The sequence below is a fragment of the Trachinotus anak genome, unplaced genomic scaffold (assembly GCF_046630095.1).
Source record: "Trachinotus anak isolate AG129_WGS33_773 ecotype Australia unplaced genomic scaffold, CSIRO_AGI_Tana_v1 ptg000019l, whole genome shotgun sequence".
Taxonomy (NCBI): Eukaryota; Metazoa; Chordata; class Actinopteri; order Carangiformes; family Carangidae; genus Trachinotus; species Trachinotus anak.
In genome coordinates, this window is record NW_027273870.1 from 3,213,116 (window position 1) to 3,233,188 (window position 20,073).

Consider the following 20,073-nt stretch of genomic DNA (forward strand, 5'->3'; position numbering starts at 1 on the left):
TAGTAAATTCTGATTTAATTTTATTCGGAGTTATAGACTGTGCTGTATTTCATATTACTCCTTACTAGGAAAAGCACTGGTGTTAATATTAATGTTGGATACTCCACTGTTCAACTCTGAAACAGAAACGAAACACTTCATTTCTTACACCTGTGCTTTTCCTACTGTGAGATGTCAAAATGTTTTGTGAGGAACAGACTCAAGGAAGCTCAATGTTTGAACAAAAGCCTGAATTTACACATAATATCCTAAACCAATGGGACCTTGAAGATCCTTGAAGCTTGTTGGCTACATTCACCTGCACTTGTGAAGCCAACCCCCACATCGCTCAGAAAAGAGGATAACACATTTTTAATGTCTGTGAACAAGGTTTTAAGTTTTTATTGAATCTCAGGCAGAAATATACATGATAATCCTTTATTGCTCATAGCATTCCACATCACTCTCAGCGACTCATTGTCGCCTCTAAAACAACAATAACAAGAACGGAACCAAGCATCTCTTCATCTCATCTTTTGAAACACTTCTGGTTTTGCTGTGTAACTAAATCAGTAGCCAAACTGCAGTATTCACATCACTGTGTGTGTGTGTGTGTGTGTACTGGGGGAAAAGTGGTCTCTTCCTCTCTTGCTCAGAATTCTTCACGTGATCTGAAATCCACACTTCTTGTCCATGTTAATAGTTAATGCTGCTTATTATAGTTTAAAAATCACAAACACATATTTTTTATCTATTCATACAGCTTCTATTCATTCTCTCCCGAGTAGTAGATCCTGATAGTAATAGTATATATACTGTAAGTTCTTGTTTTATGGCTGAAAGGTTAAGGTTTTGGCTATATGGTCATTCTTCATCAAAACAAAGAAACACCAAAAAAAGAAAACCCTGCAAACCTGTAAATAAAATTTCCTGAATGCATACATGTCATTTTTTATTACTGATATTAATAACGGTTATATTGACATGGAAGTGAAAACACACACAAACTTAGGAGTTATTGCCTTAATATTTTTTGCATGATAAAGAAGAGGATAAACGGGGAAGGGGAGGGGGGTGAGTTTGTACATATTCACACAACAGACTTGTCCAGACAAATGGCATGCAAGACATAAGAAGGAGACGCACTGAACGGGGGAGTTGAAACATTTTTAAACACTACACTACATGAATGTTATCACACTTTGATATTGAGCACTGAAGGACTGTAGGGTAGATAGACAATAGGTTTTACAGAGAATGTGTGACACTGTGTGCAAAAGGTTTTACATAAATTTTAGACGTGGTCGAACACAAAACAGTAGCTTTGGCAGCACACAACAAGTCTTTAAATTTCCTTTTTAAAATATGGCTTATCAAGTTATCACATATTTTTTTATTTTTGAGACAGACACACAGTTAGTATAATAATTTCATATAATATCTTATGATTGTTTGCCCACCTAGAGGCTTCTCATGTATTCATTTTTATTTATGTACAAATTGAGTGAACAGCGTAGTGGACAAGGATATTATTTTTCAGTGCTGCGGAAGAGAGCTCTGCAGCTACCGCAGAGGAGAGAAAAAGGAGTTTAAAACTTCACAGACTAGAAGGCTAACCATCAAACATTGTGTCTTTAGCCCCTCTGCTCTCTGTTAGCGTCATCAGTGTAACATAGCTAACATTAAGATCAGTCAAGCTAACGTTGGTCTGACCGTTGGGTCAGGCTAGCTTAGTCTAATGGCTGAAATTCACACTGCTGGTTCACATCCGATTCATTTCCCCACCATGAAACTTTGATTTGTCCGAACCGTTAACTTCTTTTTTACGCACTTAGATGTGGATGGAAACGAACCCTGGCTTGAGCCAACCTTGTGAATGGAGCCTATGAACTAAGCTAGATAATGTTAGCATTAGCTAGCTCGCTAACCTACTTCTTCAGCATGTCTTGCAGTGGGCCTGGCAGGTATTTCATCACTTGGTCCATGATGCTTTCCTCTTCCTCCTCATCACCGCAGCCGGCCGGCACGGCCTTCTTGGGTCGGGTCAAGCTGCCGGCTGCAGGCTCCTCCGCAGCGGCTGCTGCCTCAGCTTCGGCCTCTTCACGCTTTTTCAAGCCATACTGGTGTTCAAACAGAAAGAAAGAAATATCGGGTTAGAGCGAAAGATGCAAATAAAATGCAGGTAAAGAAAACACTAGACTCACATTGGTGCCTGATTGAATCAAGCCCCAGGTATTGTGTTGTGAGGGGATTTTGCTGTAGTGGCCACTTAAGGTACTGCAACTTTCAGGATCATCACATGTCACCCCGAGGCCCAGAAAGCACTTTTTCCACACACTGTCATTGGAAACTGTGAATATATTTTACTGACGTCGAAAACAAGCAGCAGCATCCAGGATTGAAAAATGAAGCCAACACAGAAGTGTTGCAATTTTGACATATATAGCAGCCAGTGACGGTCTTAATGTGACATGACATTGCATGGTAAACTCCGTACTTTCTTATTTTCAAGTCGGAATTTCAGAAAGCTATTTATTACGCTATTTTTAAATAAGAAAGTCATAAGTATGATATTTCGGATATAACATGAATGCATCACAATGCACATTTACTGCTGCACATGCATCTTATTGAACACTGAACCTCAGCCATTCTGGAGCCTTTTTTACCTTCATAATCTGTTTCTTGTTACTTTCTGTGTCTATCAGCAGAGCAATATTTGTGTGTGTGTGTGTATATATATATACATACATACATGAAAAACTGTTTTTTCCACCATAACTATAGTGAAAAAAATTACCATTTCTCATTACCACAGGCAGACTTTGTCAAACATTTCAGTGTCATTAAATTTCCCAACAATACCAGGGCGAAACAGATTCACAAATGTGACTATTTGCACTGTCATCTCTCAACCTGAGGTTTGAACATGTGTTTTTGAGTCACAGACTTCAGCTATAATATGAACATTTCTCGCAGTCTCTGGCACGATGGGATAAAGCTGTGGAAGACCCTGACAGAAACCTTTCAGTAAGGAGCACTTTGGGAGTTGTTCCTCGCTCTTTGTTCTCCTCTGGGAGAACTTAAGGAGAACAGAGGATGTGAGGAGCCAGGGGAGGAGTGCTGCTTTTCATCCCATTGATTCACAGTGTTTCCCTTGGACCTGCCCGACCCACAGGCTGCCTGTTTTTCACACTGTCACTACAGTGAAGTGGTTACACTGCAGCCATTACCCTCACAGCAGCACTACAGCCTGTCATTTGTGAAGGGAAGAGCAAATGCTGTGCTTACACTTAATATGAACTGACGCTAACTGCAGCTGCACTCACTTTTTATACAGCAAAAGACACATAATACTAACACTGACATACTAGATATTGTGCTTTCGACAGTATCTCTTTGACCCACCCATTTCTGTCTGATTCAAACTGATTTTTATTGATCATGGCTCCTCATTTTGTCCATCTATTGCTTTCTACTTCTCACAGTTCTGTACAGCTCCCTCCTGATCCTCCACTCATCTATTTTATAATCTCAGAAAAAGATAAAAATAACATTAAAGCAAACAAAAATAGTGTGATGACACTGAAATTCAAACACAGGTCTGTCATAAAAAAAAATTAAGAAAAAAAAGGGTTTTGCTGTCATACAGCCAAGACGTGAAGCCTTTAGAAGCCACACTAACATCGAGACTGGATCGCATCCAAAATCATCAAACATGGATGTGACAGAATTTTTGAAATAGAAGTAGTAACAAGAATTGGATGTACGTGAGAAAGAATTTTTATTTTTATTTTATTTTATTTGTATTATTACTCAGTTAATAACTGTCTTTCAGCAAGTCAGTTCATTAGTTAACAGCTTATTGTCTGTCATTGTCATTATACCTTATCCCTGATGCCTTGCCTCATCCTTTCCCTCTCAGCCTCCATCTTGGCATATTTGTCCTTCCTCTCCTCCTCCTGCTGCCTCAGTGCCTCCTGTCGCTCCTCCTCTTTCTTTGCTGCATCGGGGTCCTCCTCCTTCTCCTCCCCTCCCAGCATCTTGCCCACATCAGGAGGTCCTCCTGAGAAAAGGAGAGAGAGAGAGAGTGAGATAAAAAGAGACGTGAGACACAATGACAGCTCTAGCAGGCCCCTAGGATTGAGATGTCAAATTAGTCTGTGAGACTCAGTGAGAAAAACAAATAGACTCAGAGACTGAAGGCAGGCAGACACATGACAAGCAGGTAAATGGACTCCCGAGGCTGACAGATACAGAGTCAGATCAAGTTACAAACCACAGGTGAAGTCATAAAAGAATCATAAAGTCAATAAAAAACGCTATTAGCTGTTATTTTGTGCCAATATACTTTATCGTTTGATGTCAAGTTCAATATCTCTGTCCATTTTCTTTCCTAAGTCACTTTATGTGTTATTATTTTGCACAGGACTGTGTTCCTGTCAGAGTGGAAGAGCCTGTGAAACCAGGGCCACATTTTCTTTTGGGTCACTTCAGGATAACCTGCATCACTCTTTTCAGTGGGCATGGTCACAAATACTGATCCAGTAAGGTGTTAATCTCCTCACACCACTGCTGCTATTCTGCACATGTTGCTGAAATGGTTTTCTCATTTGCACCACATATACAGTGTATTGTCAGTTTACATAATATGTCAATTTAGTGAAACTCTCAGTTCTGTAGGTTTATGTATTTTCTACCTACTCCTCAAATTCAAGTTGAAACTAATGAAATGCCGCATAATATCTTTTTTTCTGTTTTTATTGTCTTAAGTTAGTTAGATGTATTTGTTTTTACAGGGCATTTATCATATGTTGTGTTCCTGTGATTTTTTTTTTTTTTTTTTTGCTGATGTCACCAGTGAAATGGTGATCAATACAAATATCTGACTAAGCAATTGTTGATGGTGTCTCCACCCTGTTAACAGTCTGATCAGAGACACTATACATACCATACATTCTTCCCATGGTAAGGAAGAAGAGAGGAAAGTGGACCGTTGCTGCTCCTTGGGAATAGTAATGGTCTTTGGGGGGGACAGATTTTTAGAACTGTCACGAATTCACCAAAAAAAAGTCTGTAAATTGTTCCTAACATCTGCCTTTTCCATATTTCCTATATTTATATAACCGTCTATCTATATTGTTTCCACAATACTTATCTTACATTGAAGCAAACAGAGACAGAAAAGCAGGTTGATAGAAGCTTTCTGTATAATTAGTATAAGAAAGAACAAAGGCCAATCAGAGATGTCCGAGAGTATATGAATTTGAGATTTATGTGTTATACCCCACAACGCAAGCCCTTATGTCTTGTTCAAACCCTCTTACTGTTCCTATAGGAGTTGTACTGTATATCCCATAAAATAATGCTTCATGATGCAAAGGCAGAGAAATGCTGAGTGTGAGGGAAAAGAGGGAAACCTGTCACTAAGCATCAACAGAAAAGAAAAAAAGATGTAGAGAAAAGCCAGTGGTCTGAAGGATTTGGGCAAAGGCTGGAGCAGATAAGTAGCGAGGGGGAGGGAAAAGGAAAGGAAGAAAGAAGGATAAGGAGAGATAGGGAGTCAGTATGCTGCAAAAAAAAAAAACAAGACATATTTAGGAAAACAAGGCGAGCATGAGGGCAGGGAGAGAATCTGTCAGAAACGATCGAGTCCAATTAGCTGAGCTGTTCCAGTTAGTGGGATTACCCAGCAGTTTCTGCGGGACCAGAGAGAGAGGGAGAGCGAGTGTGACAGCTGAAAAGATGGAGAGGAGAGAGAAAAGGGAGGGAGCAGCGAGAAGAAAGTGACAAAGTGAAGGCAGGGGAAAAAGGAGGAGGAGAAGAAATTAGGTGTGAAGGAAAGAGTGATAAAGGAAGAGAAAAATGGAGGGGAGCACGAAGACGGGAGGAGCAAGAAGAGGAGGAGGAGGAGGAGGAGGGAAAGGTTTAGAGGCAGAGAAGGGGCATCTAAGGAGAGAAGGCAAGCAACCAAGAGAGGAAGACAGAGTACTCCTTTAGTCTGCAGCTGCCCCCGGTATCGTTGGTATTTTAACTCATCAGCATAATAAAAGTGAACTGCAGCAGAATGCGGAGAGATAAAAGACAGGAGACATGGAGGGGAAGAAAGGATGGGATGAGTGCAGGAGCAACGGAGTCGAACAATAACGTGTAACAAGGAAATAAGAAACTGCAGTCTATAGAAAGAGAATAGGAGGTTGGTTTTTTTTAAATAAATGTATACATCTTCAAGTTCTTCATTTTGATGTTTTTCGGTGTACACTGTGTACTGGCCATTAACAGATTCTCAGATCAAATATCTTAATCTTAAAAGTTCTGTATGAGACCTGAAGGAGAAGCAGAAAAAATCACCACACTTTCACTTTTAAGTCTGTCTATAAATATGAAGCTAGTAGTTTGGTTTGGTGGATTTTTGCAAAAAAGTCAGAAAGGCTGGCTGTTTCCCCCCCATTTCCCATCTCTATGCTAAGATAAGCTAACTGTCTGCTGGCTATAATTTCCTACAAGCATGGGAGTGGTATTGATCTTTCCACTTCAATCTTGGCAAGAAAGTAAATAAGAGTATTTCCAAAAATGCCAATCTATCCCTTTCAAACTCGCCCATCTAAGTGATGAAGAGGCAAAGATGGCCGCCCACGGAAACTTAAACAGGTGCTCTCTGGGAAACGCAGAGCACACCACAGCAAAGAGGTTAAAATTATACACCAGTGTCAAAGATGGAAACTGAATTTAAAAAACAACAGAGCAATCGATCTGCCACGTTAATGAGCCACTTGGATCTCACTGAAAGAGACTGAGACAGATGAGAGGGAAATTCAAAGAGAGAGCCAAAGTAAAGTGAGGTACGGCTGTATCAGATTTCTTTTTCTTTTATCAGATTTGATAAACAGCACAGAGAAGCTACCAGAACAATATCTGTCCAGCCATGATACACTATCTTTACTCCTTACGAGTGAGAATATGTGTGAGTGAAAAAGCGAGAGGGAAATAGAGCTAAAGTGCATATACAGCAAGAGTCCCTGTATGCACATGTGGATATAAATATCTGAGTAGTTCTATTTCGGGCAGGCACGTGTGAGTTCTTCAGCAATTGTTTTTCATATGTTTGGATGCACAGTATGTGCTCAAATATACACGTCCCTGTATAAGCATGCAGGATGCAAAATGCATGTATGCAAAATATCTGGTGTGACTTTGCATTAACGATCTACAGTACATTCAAAAATATCATATCCTAGTTAAAGTGTTACTCTGGACTCTTCATATACAATCACCATTCACCCTGCCTCCATACTGACCTACATTATAGAGACGACTGGACCACTGTATCTTAATAGCGTTTATTTCCTGTCATCTGATGATATTAGCAAACACGGCAGCATGAATTACAACTGGACCAATTAAGAATCAGTGTGTGCAGCAGATAAATAGTGTACTATTCATTATGTCTTACCTTTGATTTAGTCAGCAGAACAATGAGCTTCGGTGAAAAGCAACATTAAACCTAATGTTTACGTGCACTGGTATCCTCAGTGTTGTCAGTACATCCCAGATGCATCCAGATTTCGCAAAGCAAGTGTAAGAGATTATCTGACATACTGCAAGCAGGATTCAGGATCATCTTATGAGCCCGGTACCCGAATTATCTCTATCAATAAAGCCCATGTAAACACTGGTATTGAATCATGTAAATGGAGCAATGACTCACAACCAGCTAAGCCTCATTGTCAAATGATTCCCTTACCACGCATGGCCTAGAAAAAAGCCCCCCAGTACCCCTTTTAACAACACTGAGCCAAACCAAGACAAACTTGGGTCTGGTTTCACAAAATCTTATTAGCACATTGAGATCGTCTTTGTTCAAATGTAAAAAAGAGGATCCTGGGAGACAAAGCCTTGAGTTATATTGAGCTATGATACCGGCTCCTACTTTGTGAGAGATACAGCAGTGTCCTTTTAAACCAGAATTATTCTATTAAGCTCTCAGGCATCACAAAAGCTGTGTTGAGCTATGTTTGAGTGTTTTTGATTAAAGTGTCTTTACACTTTAGCCCTTCACTCTTTATTAGGTTGTTGTAGCTGTCGAAGTGACATTCGATATATAAGCTAATAAAGGTCTGTAATGGAAATCGGACACGTTGGCCTTTAGCCTCCTTCTGTTGATTTTGTATAACCCACATTACAATATGTGAGTCAACAACAGAACAGACAAGGAGCCACTTTGTAGGCAAATCCTCCATCGTGCCAAACCAAAGCCAGTTTTCATAGAATTTGACTTATAGAGAAAATAAATATCAATGCATTTGGGAGTTGACTGGGAGGTCAGTAACCCTGCTTATCCCATGCATGAACAAAACATGAAAATGCCTGTTAAAAAGAGAAACAAAGACACAACAGATCAGATCCAATCTGGCAAATTCTACTTTTTAAGAGAGTTTCCTGCAGCAGCGATTCCCCTCTAACTTTGCCAACAAAGGTAAAATTATAATTCTTTCTCCATTGCCTTGGACATTGCTTCAGTGCTTAGATAAAAGGTGTCATCTATCTAATCCTTTTCCTTCTGAAAGTTCTTTGCTAAATTCAAAGAGCAGAAAAGAAGACTAACCTTGAGTAACCTTAACCCTGTGCTTGAACTTTTGACAGCATCAGATAAACTGTACTTATCTACTCTTTTCCCACTCAAGGTTCTCAGGCAAATCCCTCTCTAAATTCAAAGTGTGGTGGGAAAGCGGATGAGTATAAAGATCTAGGTTTGGCCTTCAGGACAGAAAACCTTTGTCTCAACAAAGCTTATTTTACAGAAGAAAAAATGTGGCTGGGGAGAAGCTGGTAGAGAAGGAGGAGAGAAAGTGCTCACTGATGATCCGCTACTTCTTTATTCTCTAATTGGTGGCAGTTTTGCTTTGAGTCACTTTAAATTTCCTTCAGGTGGAGCAGCGTTGCAGACTCTTTCAAATGAGACTCTAAGTCAGAAAACTTTACTCAGACCTGGGACTCGGGTTCCTAAATACCACATTTTTCAACATAAATTATTTATCAACATAAATATTGCCATAAATATAGGTGGCTTAGGTGCACGTAATTTCTGCCATAATATTTGAAAAGTTTTATGAAGAAGATGTCAGTGAACCTAACTCACAGAATTGCAGTTAATTACTTGGTTAAAGAAAATTAAGTGATTAACTCGAGGTGAGTGGCCTTTAACCGCAGGATGTGTTTAGCAGATAACAGAAGTTAACACTTTTTTTTCTTTCAGTGTAGGTGTAAAATATTTGTATATTTTTTTTTATAAGAAAGCTGCCATAAAAAGGTTATAATAAAAATAGCCTTTCTACTCCGTGTCTTGCTCTCTCTCAGTCTCTCAACACTTAAGATGGTTGAATGCATTATTTATAGTGTCTGGGCGCACTGTCAAACACACATGTAGAGACACACACACACACACACACACACACACACACACACACACACACACACACACACACACCCCTTGCATTCAAGTTCAAGGTCAGTTTGACGAACTGAATTTGATTTGCTGGCGTAATGTACAAGAAGATGGGGAAAGTGTGTGTATGTGTGTGTGAGTGTGTGTTTTACTGTATTCATGGGGTCTTAAAACCGGGAGTCCACCACACTTGTGGGGTCCGACAGCTTTGTGGGGACCAAAATGCTGGACCCCACAGGTGTGAATGGCGGTTTCAGGGTTAAGACTTGGTTTTAGGGTTAAGGTAAGAAGCCATGGAATACATTATGTCAATAATGACGAGTGTGTGTGTGTGTATCAGTCAGCGATAACCCTGTAGACCAATCAAGCAATAAAGACCTTATTCCCTGAACCAGTCATATTAGAGTGCTGCTAAATTGGGTTATCTGTACTTTGAGGAGTCAAGGTGAGGTGAGAACATCTCAAAGTGTCTTCTGTTCCCTTTATTTCACCTCAAGTAGCACAGGTATGTTAAAACACATGGGAATGGCAGTATTTGCATGTAAGATAAAAATAACCCCAAAAAACCTGTTATTGTACCCTTGTTAAAATGATCAATTAACAAGGGTCAAAATGAAAAATAGGATTTTATTAACAAGACAGTTGCAGTATATCCTCATTTTGTTTACATTATATACAATACATAGTTTAATGGTTTTGCTTCGGTTTCGTTGTTTGTTTGTTATTGTTGTTAATTGCTGTTAATTGTTGTTTTTAATGTCTGGGCACTGTGGCGGATGTTTCTCAAACTTGCGTAAACAGCATTTGTTTGGGACTATTTCCAGCCTCAGATTAATACACATTTTGTGCCACAGTGAGTATTTACCAACAGTTATGATGTAATACTTGATAGTAAGAAAAATTCATTGTTGGTTTTGCTCTTTGAATGGAACTTGTTGATTGTAAGAACAGTATAGAATATTGCTAGCCTTGTCAAGAAGGTTCAGCAGCTATGCTTTAGGGCTCAGCAGCCTTTCAGTATCAATACAAAGTAACATTAGCTGGTTTGCTAATTCTGTAAGTAATCCCGGATGAGCAGACAAATAATGCACAACACTGAGCATGGTGAGGTCAACTATTGCTCGCTTCTTTTCTGCCTTTTATCCTTTGCACATTGCAGCAGTGACTTTTTCAAAAATGCCTTTTGCAAGTCTAAATTTTTGCATTGTTTGCAAAATGAAAAAAAAAAAAAACATTGGGTTTGTATTGGCAACATCAGTTGTCAGAGTAGTCTCCAAAAGGATTAAAAATGAAATAAGTTTTGTCACAAAGCTTCAGTCAGGACAAGGCCATTCACTGCCGTAAGCTATTTTAAGTATCGTCAGAGCGGTACGCTGAACTAAGTGTCTTATCCAGAGAGCACATACATTTTACCACTTCTGGTGTCAGCCTAGAGAAAAGATGAGTCAGTAATCCCTTTCATGTCTGCATCTTCATTTAGCTATCCAAAATAAGAACATTCAAGGCAAGTCTTATTTTATATTTGAAAAAATCCTAACCACTGGTCTCAAGATGCTAAAAAATGAATAAATAAATAATAAAACAATGGGCATAACAAGCTGCAGAACACACTCTATCTTTAGACATTATCAAATACTGATGATGAAAAACTCCACTAATAAATCTTTTAAACATGACTTAACAACAGGAGCTACTTAGAACGAAAAAACATCAACAAATTATTACCAAATTCATGATTTATGCTAAAATGTATAAATTTATAAAGTATAGTTCATGTTTCCCAGACCCTATTTATTCCTGTAGCACACGGATTCCCCAATTTGGCAAACCACACATTTGCTAATTAGACATAATACAGAAGTTAAATAATTGTTTATTTGGTAATTTAATTCTACCATTGACTAAGAGGCGGCTCTGCTGACTTTTCCACTAATATAGCCAAAGTCTGACTGCTGCCAGAGGCCTTCGAGGTTTGACTGAGCTTCAAACCTTGGGACTAATGTCTACCTCACTTCACAGCCCCCTACTCTGTCAAACTTACTTTAACTTTTAGGAGTTAGGAAGTGCCGAGTCAGCACTGAAGCACTCTGGAGCAAAATCAATCACTGCACAAAGAAACCACAGTTATTCCTGAATTTAAGAGCTGTGCTAGGGCTTTTTTGTGGCTTCCAAATAACAACAGTTCTTGACTGATTAATAATTGTAAGAAGCACAACTTCATTATCTTTGGTTCCAGGATGAGATTCTGTAGCAACCTGTGAGCTCCAGTGTTGACCAACAAACTGTAGTCTCAAGAGCCAAAGGTGCAGTATATGTTAACCTCGAAACTGCTCCACCTACAAGTTTACATTGTTCAGTAATAGTTAGCAATGACATAAGAGGTTTTAGCTGCATCAGTAGTTCTCTATTTTGTGGGCTGGATAGGATTGTTTCACAAAAGGCCAATTAGTGAGCTATTTCTTACTACGCCTGTTGTTAAAGCTGAAACCTGAACTGTTAATGAAGACAGTGAGGTGCACCCTTATTTCTCATGTTGAGATGTAAGGTCAGAAACATTTTCACACTGTGGACAGTGTAGTATGATAATATTAGTAATTGTCCAGTAGGGTCCATTATGTAAATTACATACTCATGATGTGGAAAGGAGACATGTTGTGTGTCCAGAAGCAGTAGCTCTGCTTTGAGGATTTTTTTTAACTTGTTCACCACATCTTCGTATAACTTCCCTGAAATTTTGTTCCAAGATTGCATGTAATCCAGGAACCAATTTCCTAAGTACTGCACCAAAGCACCTTGATGCATGTATAGCTACGGTCTACGGCAAAGAGCAGGTTCATGATTTTACATAGAATAACAATCAGAGGAGCGAAGCTTCTATTAAAATGAACTGCCAGGGTTCTGCACTACAGCACATGCTGCACAAATGAAGCCTGTTTTGATCAGTTATCTTTCAGCAGCCACCACCTTGCTGCCATACTTCTCTGGAAAATATTCATAGCAAATGTGTTGTGATATCCAACATAGCACGCCCAAAATCTTAACTGGGGACTGGTTTGGACCAGACCGTCGTTTCTACATGGAAACTCGGGGAGGTAACTACTGTAAATGCCAAACTGGAGCTGCATGTTGGACCAAACAGAAAGAAGGAGGTGAGAAGGATCGGTCATTCTTGACCTTGGGATCAATTTGCCACAAAATAATCTCAAATTTTTCTTCAAATCTTCAACATTAAATAACATAAAAGCAAATTTCTGACCCTTCCAAATTGTTTAAATATTTGGATGCCCTGTACTGTAACTTAGCAAAAAACAATGCAGCAGCAAGACTATAACATACAGCAAACATCCAAACAGCAGAAGTGTGGCTCTGGATTTTATGCTGAATCATCACAGTCATTCATTGCTCTGTTTTCTATCAAGTATTGGGAACCAGAGAAGCCTTGGAGGATTAGTTAATGCACTGGCAGCGCCCTCCCTTTCACAGAGGCTCTCATCCAGACACTCACTACCTGACATACTCAGCAAAAACACTCAGTGATAGAAAAGCAAATCCAAACTTAAACAAAAGCAAAAAATCACAGGATGGTAAAAAGTAAGGTAACAACAGCTCATAAGATCTGATCTCTTTTCATGGTTAAAGTAAAAAAAATAAATAAATCCATCTTGATTTACTCTGTTTCTAATCCCTCGAGAAGTTACTTATCTCTGCAGGCTGGATAAATTCTTTCATTTGAGTTGATTGAAGAGGTTAAGACTAAAGGTGCGGAAATAGTCCAAAAATAGACACAGAAACATGCGCAGCTCTGTTTAACATTTCTGCACAGACAGACCTGGTCACACCTTTGGTGGCGATTATGGTCTGGACCCTTGCAGAGATGGGCAGATGACAACATTTACATGCTGTGAGGCTGTGCTTTGACACAGCTGCGCTTAGAGCTAAATGCTAACGTCAGCATTTTAACATGCTCAGAGTGACAATGCTAACATGCTGATTTCACGTGTTAGCGTGTTGACATTTGCTAATAGACAAGTCTCCGGGCGATGTCATCAGTGAGATGTGTGTGCAGGCACGGGGGCAGAAAATAACCCAAAAATGACTAAGGGCGAGAGAGGAGATCAACGTGAAAAGTTGTTTTGGTGCCTAAAACTGCACAAATTGCAGAAATAATGAGAAGAAAATGTTCATTATCTCAAGAAGGAAACGTGCCCGTTAGCCCAGAGTTCAGAAATAGCTCCAGTGAGGTCAGAGCTCTGGATTTTATGATGGCAGTGGAAGGTTTTACACTGAAACCGCAGGAATAAACGTCTGTTTTAAGATCAGACAGCTCCCACTGTTACCATGTGTTTAAGGTTGTTTAATGAAAACGACTAACTCCGTGTTAGTCTGCTGACTGCAGTCTAGTGGCTTTTGGTGGAAAATATATCTTTATATTTTATATTCTTTTATATTGTTATGCTTATAATTTCCCAGAGAAAAAAAGTCAAACAGGCAGCGTCTCTGTCGAGACCTGAGCTCCTGTGTGGTTGATCAGTAACACTGATTGAATCCTGTATTGACACAGTTCATCAGGAGTGAAGCTGTGTCTGTTTACACTGCAGCCACCTCTAATGGGAGTTTTTGCAGTGACTGGTTTTTGTAGAGGCTGGAGCAGGAATTCCATACATGCTGATGTTACAACTGTAATAAACAGAATGTGTGTGATTGTATACTCCTAACTTGTGCAGCAGCAAACAGTGCCGTCACACACAGGTCATTTCTCTCTACCTGTGGAGCAAACTGGTCATTTAGCTAAAGCTGCCAATTCTCACTGGCTTATGTGTCATGTTAGCTGCTATAGTTAATAGATTCATGTAAAAGGTGGCATGTGGTTAAAATGTGTAAATGTGTCGCAAATGTACCTCTATACAGTAATTTCACAGGTTTCCAGCAAGATGCTTTATTTAGTGACGATGTCCATATCCAGTATAAGCTCTACAGCTGGTGCTGGTGCACTTAGTTTTGCAGGTATTTTGTGATAAACTGGACAAACTGAAATTTTGGCTGATTACCTGATATTTTACTCAAAAGCTACAAATCATTCACGACTCATATTCAACATCTGATTCAACAATTAAAAATCAATTTCCTGTATAGAATTAAAGTTTTTGTTTCCTTCCAGCCATAAAACTATGTGCACTCAACCTTCGTGTCTGTTCTTTGAATATGGAGATATTCTGTATTGTCATGCTGCCCCATCAACACTCCAGCAGTTAAACCCTGTGCATCATTGTGCACTATGCTTTATCACAAATGACAAGTACCGTACTCATCATTGTCCTCTGTATCGCACCGTGGGTTGGACCTCCCTGCAGTCAAGAAGAAACAGGCATCTCATGTTGTACATTTATAAAGCTCTACTGTTAAAGCATCCAAACTCCCTCACATCTCCTCTCTCATTTAAATCCAGTGTCCACAGTGCACCATCCAGTAACTACTTAACCTTCCATCATGCACACACTAATATTGGCAGAACTGGTTTCAAGTACTATGCACCATTTAAATGGAATGAGCTGCAAACTGCCCTCAAACTAGAGCTTTAAATTTCCCTCAGAGATTTTAAAGCTTTATTATTTGATGTATTTTATGACTCATGTAATGTTTTTCTTGATTCTTTGTTTCTTAGTTACTTGTATTGTGTGGTTGTGTTGTCTTTGTTGTTAACTGTGTCTTTGTGATTGCTTCTTGTTCTCAGGTCTCTCTTGAAAAAGAGATCTTAATCTCAATGAGACTACCCATTAAATTACTAATTTAATAAATAAATAAATGTCAACCTCATGGTGGAGATAGAGGGAAAGTCGCATGTCCGTGTGCAATTTCACGGCAATGCATCCAATAGTTTTTGAGCCATTTCAACTTGGACCAAGGTGGTGGACTGATGGACCTACACTGACACCCATAGAGCCATGCTGTTGGCGAGGCTGATAAAAATGGTGGTCATTCTCTTTGTTAGTTTACAGAAGGAAATGATATGTTCATCTTTTTGCCTTTATTTGTTAGTTGACTGTGAAGACAGGCAGGAAACGTGGGAAGGGACAGAGGAGGACAACACGTACCGATTTTTTTCCAGGTGGACTCCACCTGGGGACTTAGACCACAAAACCCCATCCATACCCAATAATGCAGCTGAATTGATTAAAGAATATTTCACTAACATTGATGTATTGACTGACAGGCTCTGGCAGTCCGAGTGATGGCTCAGCTGATGAATTACCTGGCTAATTGGTTGGTTTCATTATTGGATTTTTTTTCCCCACAGGGAGATTTAGTGATCAACGCACCGTCAGCATTTTTGCAGACATTCTGTGGAAGGAGGTCACTGTGTCCAAGTCATCAAATTTGGACCAGGACCAAAGGACTACTATGATGAATGCTGAAATGCATTTTTACTAAACACACATACCTGTAGATTATCAAAATGTCTCTTCCTTGCATCCTTTCTCACTCTCTCACCTTTCCCTCACACACAAAAATAAAGTAGGCGAGCACAGCCTCCATTATTTATCTTGCCTGGAGATGCAGTACACACACACACACACACACACACACACACACACACACACACACACACACACACACTGTCCTATACAGTATCTATAAAACATCTCTCCTGCACAGGCAGAGTACAGACTCACACGCACAAGAGCAAACACCCACACTGTCAAATGTATTCCCAAAGTCCGCAGGCAGAGTGCAGCCTGACTTCTGCGGAGTAAAGCCAGCATCCAGTGCAATGCAGTTGATTTAAGAATTCATGGCGCAGACACGAGGCACAGCAGCTTTGCAGAACGAGGCAGCGCTTGCATCCTCTGCATCCCAATGAGGAGCCGGTGCTCTGCTTCAACTCCACATCCCAACTGTAACCACCTAACACCTCTGTAACCTGGACAACAACAGCTCAGCATCACGGTCACGACTGACCAGTATGTGTGTGCAGCTGCTACAGTATAACTACTGGTGTTACTTTGCTGCCTTTCCCCTTGAAGCTATAGCTGACAAGGAGGATGAATTACAGGGCTATAATGAGGACTAATTAGGGGGCAAATAATAGCTAAGATAATATTCTAAAGGATAATACCTGAAGGCTTTAAAGGACGAAAGTCTTGTGAAAAAAAATGTTACTCATAGTTCTTGGCAAAATGGCCTTTCTCTGTATCACCTGCCTCAATGTTGCCATCAGCTGGTTTAAGTATCTGGTTAACGATATCATAAAGCATTAACTGTATAAAGATAAAGATAGAAAAAAGGCTGCTGCCGTCCTGAGAAGGTGACATTTTAGAGATACAAGGTTTTCACTTGACAAGTGAATTTTTAGTATATGAGTAGACCTACTACTGGTGCTTCTGCTGGTGTCCTATTTTATCTGCAACAGTCCTTTTCTACAAAGGCACAAATGTAGAGCAACAAACGGTGAACAGGTTTCTGTAATCCTGATTTTGGCACAGTCAAAGACTTGGCCGCATGTCTGTTAATAAAACCCTCCCTGCTCTGAGAGGTTTTTTAAAAGATGGATGCGGAGATGAGGAAAGAGGGAATGCGGAGCTGATGTTTGAAGTCAGTAGTTTGGTGCAGGATGGATTATCGCTTCGCAGTGTCCACACAACTACCAGGCTACTACTGGAGCAGTACTGCTGCCACTGCTGCTAAACATCCCTTTAAATCCTTTACACTGCAGTGCTGTTAAATCAACCTCCGGCCCAACAGACTACTCACCTCCCAGCGCAGCTTTCATTACAAAATTCATGATGAAGCAGTTCTGTGTTCTCTTCCTTCAGTGGTCACGTTATCAGGGACAGACCTGCAGCCAGGGGACAGAGAATACACAAGCTGTGACTGTGAGAACACCACTGTTAAGACACGCAGTTTCACTCCAGTGGGTTTCATATACAGGAGTTTGATGGGATGGGGGAGGATGATGATGAAGATGAGGCTTGATTCGGATAGGACACGACCTCCAGACGGAGATCCTTGTTTGGCAAAGGACCACCAAAAAAAAGATTATTTTTCCAATCATCACAATATCTCCACATATATTAGCTCACTTTAATTCTACTTCCTGAGCAGCATTAAACTATATCTTAAACACCCTCAAAATGCGATCTGGTTATTCCCAAGAACAACAAAGGTGACTAAACTGGGTTAAGTTGGCTTTGCCCTCCAGTACCACACCGTGTCCGTGAGTTTTGCCATGGCACCTGCGCCCTGGAATTACAACCGAACTCCATCTTGTGTGGAATTATGCTGACGTTGCCTGACTGTCTGTGATGTATCCTCATGGAAATGACTCCCAGAATTAAATAAAAGAAAAAAGCGGGAGGGGGTGGGGACAAAGCCAGGGTCAAAGATGAGCAAATGAAGACATGGTTTTCTGTCAGTGCAGGAGTCTGAGAGAGCATTACCTCACACAATCTGCAAGAGCATTGCATGACAAGACAAAGGAGAATTTTTTTTAGAGATGCTCTGCTATCCTACAACGTCTTACAGTGTATCTATGGCTCTCATGTGTTTGTGTTATCGCTATAATAATTCTGTTGTATTTGTGTTGGGATTTATAGTGACTCAGGGCTGCTCAACAGTGAATTTATAACTTTATGTGGAAATTGCCTTGTTTCTATAACATTGCTGCTGGGACGTTGTGCCCGAGGTGCTCGGTTGTGAGTTTACAGACCTTGACTTTATGATAATGGAAAAATATAAAGGCTATTTTATGATATCATTTATCATTTGATATATCGCTGATATTTCTATGTGGGTTGCACTGCTCAAAACCGACTTTATAGCGACCTTCCTGCACTTTATGATCATTTTTCCTTCATTTTTTTTTTTTTTTACGACAGAACAAAGCCACGGGTAGTTTTGCTGCATCTGAACAGCATCCCTCTGCAGAGCAGGCAAGCAGAAAAAATAAAATCCTCCCGAAAACTTGCTGCTCTCATTATAGCGCTGTTTCGTCCGCGGGTCGTTTTCATTCGCCCCAAGTCGAATCTGCACCAGCCGAGCGTCCTCAAATCATTTCCTGGTTCCCTTCCTCTCCATCATCACCATCATCTGCTGCAGCATCAGTTTCCCCTCACATGAACCCTTTACAGTGTTAACTGCTCCTGGCGCGGTGCAGCATTTCGGCGCAATTACAGCGGTGTACGTACTCTTTGTCCAATTTATTTCTGCACCCACCGCAGCCTGCATGCACGGACTCGGAAGTCTCAACGGTACATGCACAATAGGCTGCTGTAAGATCAGCATCAGCATCTTCCACCAAGTGCACCAGCCTACCTCCATCCTGTCCCGTACAGTAAAGCTGCACACCAGCATCTCTGTGTTAGGTTTGTTCGAACATATCCTTTACCTTGTTGTGATGCTCCTCCAAGTCCTTATCCCACCGGGGAAAAAGCCTCGTCGCAATGCTATAACCACCTTTAATTTTCGCCTTCTGCGGTGCTGAAAGAAAACACAAGTTGTGCGTCTAAAAAAGGAGGGATTTGTGTGTCTCTCTCTCTCTGGCTCTCAGTTTGCAGACATGCCGGTTGTGTCAGAGTGAGGCTGCAGCGGCGGAGGAAGAGGCTGAATTCCCTGCAGGAGGAGATGAGAGCATGCAGAGGGAGAGGGGGGGGGGGCACATCAGTGTAATATCACTTCAGTGAGGGTTTTATTCAACAGAAATAATTAAAAAAAAAAAAAAGTACTTTAATGGCTCCAAGTGTGTCATAGTGAACACACATAGATTACAACTTCAGAACTGTAACAAAGGACAAACATCAAATGAGCATTTTCATAAAAACTGCAGCTCTTCATTCACAATCTTATTCCATTAATCCAAAGTCTGTAAGGTTCAAAATCATTCACTGTCTCCCCAGAGAGAAAATGTAGTTTTCTTTGTTAAACTTACATGTAATATACAGATTTAAAGCATCATTACTAGATCTTTTTTCCCACTAAGGGACACTAAGGTTGTTAGCACATTGTTGTCATGTAATGTTGCAGTGTACATGTTGCCTATTTAGACATCCAGCAGATCAGAGAAACAAGAGTATTCATTTGGATTCATGCAAACATAAGTCCAATATTCACTCTCCCTTTGACCCCCTGGTTTGGTCTCCACCAACATCTAATAAAGTAATATCAGGCTCTTTAGCTGCTAAATGCCCCACCATATTCACCGGCTAACGCCTGCCTGTTGTCTGGTGCTGGACCTGCTGGTTTATCAGCACTTTTTGCTGAAAACAGGTGCCTGCTTTATTTTGGAAACCAGGTCGATGAGAGAAGTGAGAGTGAAGCAGGACAGTGAGGCTGTGGGCTGCAAAACCCAAACAATGATGCTGAAAGACGCTCTGTAGAGCTGAGAGGACGAGAGCATTGGGTGATCATTTTCCATGGGTTTGTCTCTATAAGTACCTTTCACATTGCATGTAGTTATTTGATCCACTTTTGATAGAAAAATATTAAATAGAGCAGTTTTGAAAGCTGATCAGAAAAAGATCTCCTCAGAGAGTAGTGAACATTTTGTTCTTCAGTGTTTGCTATAGTAACATTTTGTTTGCTACTTCTGTTCCTCTGCTCGTTTTAGGCAATCCTTGTTTTCTTCTTTCTTCTTGTTTTATCCACAGATAACTGCC

General features: G+C 40.3%; 1 protein-coding gene across 1 annotated transcript; it reads right to left on the bottom strand.

Moving 5' to 3' along the window:
• Positions 1–357: 357 nt before the first annotated feature.
• On the bottom strand, positions 358–19,032 carry cplx2a (complexin 2a). The gene is made up of 4 exons (XM_071503532.1): positions 18,807–19,032; positions 17,174–17,258; positions 3,867–4,045; positions 358–2,099 (listed from the first exon to the last, which is right to left on the bottom strand). Exons 2-4 carry the CDS (start codon positions 17,202–17,204, stop codon positions 1,908–1,910), a joined length of 402 nt encoding a protein of 133 aa, XP_071359633.1. The 5' UTR covers positions 17,205–17,258; positions 18,807–19,032; the 3' UTR covers positions 358–1,907.
• Positions 19,033–20,073: the final 1,041 nt, after the last annotated feature.